The sequence below is a fragment of the Saccostrea echinata genome, unplaced genomic scaffold (genome assembly GCF_033153115.1).
Source record: "Saccostrea echinata isolate AGI-Se365-2 ecotype Australia unplaced genomic scaffold, CSIRO_AGI_Sech_v1 ptg000060l, whole genome shotgun sequence".
In the NCBI taxonomy this organism is placed as follows: domain Eukaryota; kingdom Metazoa; phylum Mollusca; class Bivalvia; order Ostreida; family Ostreidae; genus Saccostrea; species Saccostrea echinata.
Genome location: NW_026889809.1, coordinates 4,921,193 through 4,933,132, shown reverse-complemented (window position 1 = coordinate 4,933,132; position 11,940 = coordinate 4,921,193). Strand labels below are relative to the sequence as shown.

Sequence of the window (11,940 nt, the reverse complement as noted above, 5' to 3'; positions counted from 1 at the left end):
AAATGTTGACTTTGAACGAAGTTTTTGATCATCAACTTATTTGTCAGAAACCTCGGTTAAGAAATTGATTATATGCAGAGCATGATGTTGTGTATCGAATCAACAGGGAGACATAAACCCCATATGCAGGTGAAAATGGTATATTGTTACATAAATAAGGGAAGTTGACGATAGAAAAGTTGACGTCGTCAGGTTTATCACAAAGTATAAATGAACAGTTTGCCATTAATGTCTTTCTCCAGTAAAACATTGATATATGAAGCATATGAATGAGGCATTGTGGTGTCTTTTGAGTTCAATGGGATTTATAATATCAACGTATGAAAAAATAAGGAATCGTATTAATAGATAAAACGTCATTGATATATCTAAATGTCATATTGAGGGCCACATTAGTAGACTTCTTTTTTTTCCTCACTAAAAAATATTTACAACAATGAAGGAGAAACTTTAGGAGTACGGTAAAACAATATATTCGAGGAGTGGTGTAAATCAGATGTGGATACTTAAAAAGTCCAAGGAACTTTTAGAAAATTTGAAATCACATAATTTTACCCTAATTAATTACATTAAGTACGACTTTTCAACACTTTATACAACCATTCTCCATAATAAATTAGGATTCTCTAATTTTTTGTAAAATATGACAAAAAAACGTGTCACAGAATATTAATTTCCTTACAAAGGCCTCTGATTATTGACATAGTGATGTTGTTCTTTTTTCTAGTGTACTTATAAGAAGTTAGTTAAAACATATTTCATGGATGTTTTGTACTACCTTAAATATATCGACGACGTATTACCAATTAACAATAGTTACTTCCATTCATATGTCGACTTAATATATCCCAGTAAACTTCAAATGAATGATACAACAGTCTGACACATCTGTTTCATATTTGGATATTCTACTAGAAAAAGACGTTAATGATATCTAACAACAAAACTTTATGATCATCGTGATGACTTCAACTTTTCTATCGTTAACTTCCCTTACTTATGTAGAAATATACCCTTATCACCTGCATATAGTGTTTCCCGGTTGATTCGATACGCAAGAGCATGCTCTACGTACGAACAATTTCTAGAACGAGGCAAGCTATTTACAAACAAGTTGATGAAACAAGAACATCAATCTCGTTTAAAGTCAACGTTGTCGCAAGTTCTATGGTCGAAACAATGAACATTCAGCAAATACAATCACTTATCACAGTTTATAGCATCAAAAAATTTTATTTTTAAACTAGAAAAAAAATCAACACTCGGAAAAATACTTGAGCCTGCCCTGAAATCTTATAATTTTTTTTTTTGGTTCTTCATTTATAAATAGAATTCAGTTGAAATGAGCTGCTGGATCAAGGTTTGGAATGAATTAGAATTTCTTTTACAAATAAGATATTCTGTATGATGAAAGGTAAATATTTCAGATAATATAACTAATAAATTTAAAAAGTATTTCTAACAGTTTTCCAAACAATCACTGTGTTCTACGAAGGATTTGGATATTGTATTATGAAAACTACGATGTAAACTTAAGGATTAGTTATTGTTTCATGTAAACTTAGGGGGCTTAATTAGATGTTGTAGGATGTAAGATAAAGGCTAGAATAAATATTGTGTAATAAGAAAGGCCTGGATATTGTGAAATGTGAAGATAACGAACAGGTACCATTCTCAAAAGTCCATTTAAACAATACAAATAATGAGCAGAGCCAACACGGACCTCTGAAAACGGAAGTTGGTTTGGTCAGGTTCCATGGAGGAGTTAGCATCCCCTTTCCACAGGGCACACCCGCAGAGTGCTCTTTGTTATGACTGGGTAAACAGAAAAAACCGTGGACAATTCAGTGTGAAAAAAATGGCTTAATAATTTGTTTGAAAGACGTCAGTCAACATTCATTGTATCTGCAAACAAGGTCATTGTATCGATCATAGAATTTGCAAAAATGTTGACTTTAAACGAGATTGTTAATTTATTTATATTATCAACTTATTTGATGTTTTATGTAAACTACAAGGATTGGATATTGTATGATGTAAAACAGCTCAGTTCAAAGCTCAGTTTCAAAGAAACTATTCAAGATATTTTTAGCAAACTTCATTTGCTGATAGATATTGATGAGAGCTATTCAACTGCATCAACTTTTTTTTTTACCTTGACCTTTCCTTTGACCTTGACCTCACTTTTCTTTAATTAGTGTTTAGCTCAGTTTTTAAGAAACCATTCAAGATAGTGTAATCAAACTTCATATGCTGATACATACTGATGTGAGCTTTTCAACTGCATCAACATTTTTTGACCTTGACCTTTCCTTTGACATTGACCTCACTTTTCTTAATTAGCGTTTAGCTCAGTTTTAAATAAACCATTCAAGATATTTTTTATCAAACTTTATATGCTGATACATACTGATGAGAGCTATCAACTGCATCAACATTTTTGACCTTGACTTTTTCTTTATCCTTGACCTCACTTTTCTTATATTAGTGTTCAGCTCAGTTTTAAATAAACCATTCAAGATATTTTTATCAAACTTAATATTCTGATACGTATTAATGATAGCTATTCAACTGCATCAAAAACTTTTGACCTTGCACTTTCTTGTGACCTTGACCTCACCTTTCTTTAATTTGCATTTTGCTTAGTTTTAAAGAAACCATTCAAGATATTTTTATGTAAGCTTATGCATTTTATACATGATTTGGTGTGAATATATCATCTATATCCATTTTTTTTTTAGATTTCAACTTCAGTTTTAAAGGTGCTTAGACACAGATTTGAACTTAATATTTTCTAAAATTTTCTGTATAATATCACGACTTAAATATTGCAATAGCATTTCACACAAAAATATAATTAAAAACTTATTTTATCTGGAAATTATTGGAACTACGAATTCCGGGATGCGTTTGATTAACACATCTTTGCACTTACACAAATTTTAATTTTATCCTTAATATTTGAGAAAAGAAGCGATTTTGTTATGCATCAATGAAAAATATTACATCTATAATCCAGAAAATTCAGAGTGGAAATGTTCGGAAGCAAAACCAACTCACCAGTATTGTCAGTCCGTGCTCTGTGATGTGTACAGAGTTTAACAAATTGAACACACCCGTGAAATGTAAACTGTTTTTGTAAACAGAGCACGAGCTCTGTTATTGTTAATGCTTACGATCACCAGGTGTGTTCAATTGTTAAACTCTGCACACACAACTGAGCACGGACTTACAATACTGTGAGTTGGTTTTGCTTTCGAACATTTCTACTCTGAATTTTCTGGGTTATAAGTTTTAATATTTTTCATTAATACACAACAAAATTGTCACATTTCTTAAGTATTAAGAATAAAATCAAAATATTTGAAAGCGCAAGGATGTGTCAATCCAACGCGTCCAGAAATTCGAAGCTTTAATAACTTCGAGATGAAATAAGATTTTTATTATATTTTAGTATGAAATGCTATAGCAACATACAAGTCATGAAATTATACAGAAAATTTGAGAAAATATTAACTTCAAATCTGTGTCCAAGCACCTTTAAAGAAACTATTCAAGATATTCTCATTAAACGAATCATAAACTAAATACAATTTTTCATGTTGTATTACTAATATACACTCGGCAGGGCGTTCATGTCCTATGGACATATTTCTAGTTAGAGTTTCATTGGTATACGACATGAAAAGATAAACACAGGTGATAATGGGATTATATTATAATATAAAGATTGAAAGTTGATACAATAAGTTGGAAAAACTGAAGTCATCCATTTGTTATTTGGCCAATTTCGTCTTATATTTTTTCTGCAATGGTTGCAATCGTTAATCCCTGTATAAACAAATAAAGAAATTATTTTATTAATTGTTTAAATGTTTGAACATTTACGACAACGGATGATTTTTTAAACCAATCTTCACAGGAAAGGAAGTTAATTTAAATCAAGGTTATGGAAATTAAGAAGAAAAGGCCATAAATCATCACGTCATGCACATTAAAATTTGAACATCGAGGCCCACTTTTCACCGATTGATATATTTTTTAATGAAAATCTCTTTAAACAATTGTAACTTTGTGTTGGAATTAATAAGATTCAGTTCGGGTCCTATCTCCTTTCATTAAAATGGGATCAGCAATGGTAAATTGTACACATCAATTCACTGTAATGTAATTCCTACGACTAGAAAGCCAAACATAAACCTTACAACAAATTATTGATCGATTCCTTTGTCCACAGGATCTAAAATATAAATTCAGAATTTGTGCATTCCAGTGTTTATATATACATGTATTTACTAAGTTTTCAATGAAATATAATTTATGTAAATGCAATGGTTATTTATAAAGGGAAATATGGAACGTAAAACATAAGCACAAATGTATAAGGAAGTTTGAATGAAAATGTAGGCAGTTTGTAAATAAATATGTGTATACCTAAGTGAAAGTTTGCAATTAACTAAAATCTATGAATTAACAAGTTATTCAATTAAATCAGCAAGTACAATTGTAGGATAGAAGAATTCAAATTAATTAGCAGATAATCAAATAGTAGTTAGTGCAATACCGTTCGTTTTTTGGATAATACGATCGGCACGCAAGCTTGGGTATCTTTATTTATTATGCATTCTATGGTGTAAAATTCCAGTATTCATTTCTATCAGCAGAACATCACATATTAGGATTCAAAAAGAGACAAAGAACATCTTGCATCTTTACCTTGTCTTTAGTGTACTACTGTATCGGCATTCTTAGTCAAACACTCCATGGAAAGAATCAGACATCTCATTCTATATTTAGTAACAGGGATAACAATGTACTTAAGGTTTAAAATATGTTATAGTATAGAAAAAAAATTAATTCTATTTTATCTGAAAGTTAAACAGACACACGCATCTACACACACTTCATATTACATAAACAAAAAAACCTCAGTAACTTGAACAGTGTCTCGTCCATGTTGATGCTACATGTAGCATATAACATTCATAGCCCAAAACAGGAAAAAGGGATCATGGAACTTAATATCCGAGATTAAGAATAAAATTAACATAATGTTAAAATGTATATATGTATTTTATTCACAGTTCAGTGGAGTCTACAGAAAATTAGGGATTTTTTACGGATTAGGGATGAAGAAAGATGTTGACTTTCCGGAAGGCTATTTTACACGATAGTATGGCCATACTATTTCCCATCTCATAGTACAAGTGAACAATAGACCTGAATGAACAGAGGTTGTCATCAGGGATGATTTGAAGACCTTAAACAGAGAAATAAATAAGAAATGAAAGCAAAAACAGAAAAAAAAAATACAACAGAAAATCACACGTCAAATTAATGGAATATAAAATATATAGAAGCTTTCTATGTATAGAAGAGTTCAAACACTTCTATAAAATGTGTTTAACTTTTTTCTCCTGAACATTAACAAATATAGATTTTAAAAGAGAGAATAATTCAAATGAAAATAGAAATTATAATTCTTGAATTTTGATTGAGTTGAAAAATCTATAACATTGACAACCTTGTTTGACTCCATCTTTCTTGCCCAATACTCTCTGTGGCTTAGGTAATTCATTTAAAAGCCACAATATAGGAATACGTGGTTTGCCAACATCGCCCTCACAAACAAGGTGAAGCTTGTCACCAGGGGATACTTTTATCGAGTCGAAAGACTTCACAAGTTTACCATTTAAGGTAACCTTCGGAGGGCCACCATCAATAGCTACAAAGGAATTAAAAACATAAAATGTCCATTACCGGAATCAAACACACCATAACCTTTCTGACCTCTCTTTCATTTCAGGGTTACCAAGTGATGTACTGATTTCATGATATAGGACTGAGCGAAGACATGTATTTTTTAACAACAAGCTTTGATATGCTTTGTATACTCTCTCAAGCTGGTATGAACCTTCCATATTTTGTTTAAATTGTTATGGTTGAAAGCACAAATTTGAGCGCATGACGCGCACGCTGAAATGTAATATCTGAGACCGTCAATATGTTCCAACGTGTTTCAAGAGCAAAGGAATCTGATAGATAAATTGATACTATAGTATTGAATTTCAGAAACTTTATTAATTATTCACAGAAAAATCTGAGCATTGTGATAGCTATGGGGCAACAGGTGTTAAATTATCGTTTTTCAATAGGATGAAATACCTGCATATCACTTTAACTTGTGTAAATACCGGGACAAACCTTAACTTTTCGCTAACTCTACCTGTTATAAACACTTGTAGTAAATAAACCAGCTGCTGATACAGGTAGTCTCAAATATCAATTAAGGAACCTGTTGTTGTTTGTGTTGCGAAAACGTTAGACGAACCTTTTGCAACGAAATCCCCTGCCATTGAAAATTTTCTTAGCTTTCCCTGGTCGTCAAGGCCTGCGTAAATACACGTGTACCGCCCTCCATCCTCACACATCACGTGACTGAAGTCCAGCTGAAGGAAGGATTTGGATCCCTCCAGATGACCTGTGGCCGTGATGTGACTCTGTAGCCGTGTGACATTGAACTCCTCACCCCACTCAAGGACATCTTCACCGTCCTTCCTAAACAGATAGACCATGGGCCGCTGACTTTGAAATCCAGCAAATTCTATAGACATCCATGTTGGTCTTACCACGCTCTTTCCATCAGCATGACATCTTATTTGTAGTCCGGTCTCCCCAATGTAGGCAGTTAATTTGTTTATATCGAGACTCACCTCTGTTAACATAAGCAATGTTCAATCAGGAAAGATTCGTGTCAATATTCAATAATTCAATAAAGATATTTTTAATTATTGACAAAAGTAAATAGTTCTTTAAAATTACAATTAATTGTTGTGGGGAAATATATTTGTGACATCAAATTACTTCAACCTACCCCTAGGTCTTTTCGCCTTCGCACAACTCCACAGAATCAGAAAGATGAAGTATCTTAAATCCATTTTCTCGGAATATGGTACTGGAAATAATTTGCTTTTTATATATATCTCAGATGTAACCGGTGTGTGAGTGACTTCATGTGCACATTTTTTTCAAACCCCTATCATTCTTGAGACATGTTTACATTTCCTACACGAAAGCTGTCACAGAGAAGGAAGAATTTAATTGAAATAAATTGCTTACGCGATAAAAACCAACAGATGGCATTATGTGCAGTAAGTTTTTAGTGGGAAAAAAATCTCGTATTCTTCGAAAATTACATAACACACGGAAGCGGGTATTTCCAGTGTCTTTATCAATATTATTCTCGTGGTGAAGCTCATCCCTTTCTACCATAACCTTTCATTACACACATATAATGTCAGTTTCAGTTAATTTTTGAACAACCTCCCATTGAGTTAATTGACATAAGCGACTACCGAATCTGGACCGAAAAAGTAGGATTACACGAAATGGCGGATTTGGAAAGATAAACATTTTTAGGTAGATAATTAAGAAACTCATACTTTGGGGAGGAGATAAATTTTTCAAGTAATGTGGACACGAAATGGCGGATTTGGAAAGATAAACATTTTTAGGTAGATAATTAAGAAACTCATACTTTGGGGAGGAGATAAATTTTTCAAGTAATGTGGACAATCGTACCAGGTCAAAACTGATACACAATTTCCAGTTTACATATGTGATGATTATATAAGGTAGGAGAAAGCTGCTGAGTTAAGTCCGTCTAATTTACTTTTCATCGTACAAGCTGTAATTTTTCTTTAAAAAAATTCAGCTAATTGATTAATTAGTTTGGAAACACTTATGGCCCGTCATAGATTAAAGTCTGTTACCTTGTATCAATATAGATGTAGAAAACGATTTTGTAATATTTTTTTTTCATTTCTATGAATTTGTTGATATTCTGATTATCCTCCTATTATAATTAAAAGAAAAACCTCAGCTCTCTTAAACTTTTAATATTTTTTGAATTCAAAATATTAATATTTGCTTATGTATATATATATATATATATATATATATATATATATATATATATATATATATATATATGTTTTCGATATATATATATATATATATATATATATATATATATATATATATATATATATATATATATATATATATAATATATATATATATATATATATATATATATATATATATATATATATATATATATATCGAAAACAAGTTTAATTATGAAAATTATGAATTGACAGTAAAATTGAATGTCTGTAATTTGTTATTTCAACAATACACAGGAGGCCAATCGGTCACATTGTTCACCTGATTATACCTTTTGTTCTCCATCAGCAAATTTTTACCTTATATTTTCCTATGATCACATATAATTGTGACTCTCGCATCCCCTTCCCTCCCCCAGGGCTCATGAATTGACCAAATTTGAATCTAAAATACCCGAGGATTTTTCCACATAAATATGACTAATCATGGCTTTGTTGTTCTTGAGTAGAAATTTTTGCAAAAAAAAAAATCCTATATATTCCTGTAAAAAAACTTTGATCAGCCATTGTGGCCCGAGCCTACGAGGGGTGTTGGGATCATGAATACACGGAAGGTGGGGGTGTCATAATTTTAACAATTGAATCTACACTACCTGAGGATGCTTCCATATCAAAATGACTAATAATGGCTTTGCTGTTCTTGAGAAGATTTTTAAAGATTTTTTTCTACATACTTCTATGTAAAAATTTGATCTTCACCGTGGCCTCATCCTACCCCCGGTGATAAAGATTTGAAAAATCTTGCATCTACACTAACTGAGGATGCTTCCATATCACATGTCTAATCATGGCTTTGCTGTTCTTGAGAAGAAGATTTTTAAAGACTTTTTCCTATTTATTCCAATGTAAAACTTTTTTCCTTCATTGTAGTCTCACCCTACCCGAAGGATGATAATTTAAGAAATTTTGCATCTACGCTTCCGGAGAGTGACTTCAAGTTTTCAATCGTCAACTTCTCTTACTTATGTAGCAATATACACTTATCACTGCATATAGGGTTTATGTCTCCCAGTTGATTCGATATACAAGAGCATGCTCAGTGTACGTTCGAACAGTTCCTAAAACGAGGCAAGCTATTGAAAAACAAGTTGATGAAACAATAATATCAACAGTCTCGTTTAATCATCATTTTGCAAGTTCTATGGTCGAAATAATTTCCTTGTCAACAAATACAAATGCTTACTGCCGTTTACATACTTATAGTTAGGCCATTATTTACACACTGAATTGTCGACGGATTTTTCCGTTTTTCCCCATTATGAAAAGGAACGACACGGCGGGTGTGACCTGTCGGCAGGGGATGCTCACTCCTCCATGGCAAGCATTCCAATATATAGTGTTAAAAGAGATTTGCCTCCATGGCAAATGTTTTGGAGGTCCGTGTTTGCTCTGCTCTTGATTTGTATTGTTTGAATGGACATTTGAGCTCGAAAACTGTTCATTATCTCCATTTTCATTCCATATCTATATGGCTCATTGTTTTGCTGGTATTCATCAAAAGATTTTTAAATTTTTTTTTTTTTTTACATATTCCTATGTAATAATTCAGTCCCCATTTTGGCACCAGGCCTATCCCCAGGTGTCATAATTTGAACAATCACTACTTGAGGATGCTAATATCATTACATGTATGGCTTATCATGGTTTTGCTGTTCTTGACAAAAAGATTTTTTTATGTTTTACCCCAATGTATTCATATGTAAAACTTTTATCCCCCGTTGTGGCCTCATCCTTACCCTTTGGATTATGATTTAAACAAACTTGATTCTCGATACTTAAGGCTGCTTCCATATCAGTATGACTTATCATGGCTTTAAAAAGATTTTTCCTATTATTCCTATGTAAAATTTGATCCCCCATTGTGACCACACCCTAACCCCGAGGGTCATGATTTGAACAAACTTGAATCAACTATTCTTCACTATTCTTAAGAAGATGATTTTCCCAATATATTCCTATGTAAAAATGTGATCATCTATTGTGACCCCACCCTACTCCCAGGGATCATGATTTGAACAAACTTGAATCTATACTACATAAGGATTCTTTCCAATCAATATGACTAGTCATGGCTTTTCTGTCCTCGGGAAGAAGATTTTTAAATATTTTTTTCTTATATATACCGATGTAAAACTTTGATCCTCCACTGTTGTTCCACCCTACCCCTAGGGGTCATGATTTGAACAAACTTGAATTTACATTATGTAATGAAGATTTCACATTAGTTTCAATTTTTGGCCCACTGGTTCTTGCGAAGAAGACTTAAAATATGCCATCAAATTTCACTAATTTTTTTTCAAATATTTATTCATATTTTGATCATCGATAAAAAATTTTGTCGCACCCCTGATTAAGAGCATGTTAAACTTTAAAGTAGAATTGTGAAGCATAAATTACACTAGAGCGTGTACTGTTTTTTTCTTTGAATTTGTGGTGGAATTATTTGACTTTTATAGCATTTTTTCAGTGTTTTTGGTATTATTTCTTTTTTAGAAAATGAAAAGAAAAGATAACAAAAAAAAAAAAAAAAACACAGGTGAATTAATAAAAGTGAAAAAAGAGAGATTTCAGTAATAAAACTGTCAATAAATTAGTACTAAGTCATTTAAATAGATGCTTATTGATGAAAGAATACGTATTAGTATAAATAGAAATCACTTCATCATTGCACTGCCTGAAATATGGATCTTAAACAGACATATCCTGTTATTCATAAAATGACCCTAAATACACCATTAATTGACTATTACTCAATGTCGCATTTCAAGCACCAATCCAAAGAATAGACATGGTGTTTTCACATCCCACAACAAAGTTTCCTCTAAAAGCCGAGGTATTGGAAAACAGGTTTTGTGAAATTAAAATGTTCTTAAGTTTGGCAGAAAACAGATGTATTGAAGTATCTTCTGTAAAGAATTGAAATATGAGCACACTCTGCAATCCAAAAAATAAAGCATGATTCATAATCCTCAGAAACAGTCCTATAATTAAATGATAAAATTAATATTTTCTCAGAGGATGCGCTGTATTTAAGTATTGAAAAAAAAATCTGAAATATTATAAAATATCCATATAAATATCATAAAAATATGATAAAATATTTTTTTCTGAGGTTGTGCTGTATTTAAAGTATTGAAAAAAAAAACATTTGAAATAAGGCCATGCATTTGTGGAGAAATTTAGGGATGTGGGAATAGTGAAACAATTTATGAGGCCATAATGCATCTACTAGAGACAAAATTAGGTCATGTTTTTTTAAAATTATGTATCTTATTGCTAAATATCTACCACTTGGTAAGAATGAAATCATGGATGTTAAAAGATGTAATCAGTAGAATATTCAGTCACCAGTATTTCAGACAATAAAATGGAAACAAAGCAGATATATGTCTCTATAAATCATTACAAATTAGAGTCATGATAAGGTCAAGATTAATGAATTATGAAGAGTTCATGACCAGGAAAGCTAATCGGAACAGATATATGTGAATCGCTCACTAATTCATATGGAGAGTGGTCCGAAAAGTATCTCTTTTCCATTTTCCTACGAGTGAAGTTACTTAAAAATTGATAATAAAAATAGGTTATGCACACAGATTAAGAACTAAATGGACATCATTTACCAGTTTAAAACTAAAGTCTATAATCAGGGTTTAATTTCCTCGATGGGAGTTTTAAAAACATATCCTTCTTTAACAATTGGTGATGTCACGAGATGGCATCCTAAAAGTCATTTGCAATTAGGAGAAATATATAAATTTGTAACAGTATATTTAATCAGTTTTCAAATCGTTTTAATAGCATATTTGTGTATACTTCATATATGAAAAATTGTAATACATAATTGATAGAGAGATCAAAAGTTTCCCTGAACCTTAAAAATCTCTTTTAACACTGTATATTGGAATGCTTTTTTTTCAGTATTCTGATTCAAATTGTGGTATTGCCAATTTTGGAAGAGATAAGATAGACT

The 11,940-nt window shown here is 31.6% G+C and overlaps 1 protein-coding gene across 1 annotated transcript; it reads right to left on the bottom strand.

The window, feature by feature from the left end:
• Window positions 1-5,123: 5,123 nt before the first annotated feature.
• LOC133174962 (uncharacterized) lies at window positions 5,124-6,725 on the bottom strand. The gene is made up of 3 exons (XM_061310054.1): window positions 6,332-6,725; window positions 5,525-5,725; window positions 5,124-5,260 (listed from the first exon to the last, which is right to left on the bottom strand). Exons 1-3 carry the CDS (start codon window positions 6,723-6,725, stop codon window positions 5,124-5,126), a joined length of 732 nt encoding a protein of 243 aa, XP_061166038.1.
• Window positions 6,726-11,940: the final 5,215 nt, after the last annotated feature.

What these genes read in the sequence shown, in the direction of transcription:
- LOC133174962 (XM_061310054.1), bottom strand. Translation starts at nt 6,725, where the DNA reads ATGTTAACAGAGGTGAGTCTCGATATAAACAAATTAACTGCCTACATT. An exon ending in AGGGGATTTCGTTGCAAAAG is followed by an intron (nt 5,726 to 6,331) that starts GTTCGTCTAACG and finishes ATTCCTTTGTAG; the next exon opens with CTATTGATGGTGGCCCTCCG. An exon ending in GAAAGATGGAGTCAAACAAG is followed by an intron (nt 5,261 to 5,524) that starts GTTGTCAATGTT and finishes TCTCTGTTTAAG; the next exon opens with GTCTTCAAATCATCCCTGAT.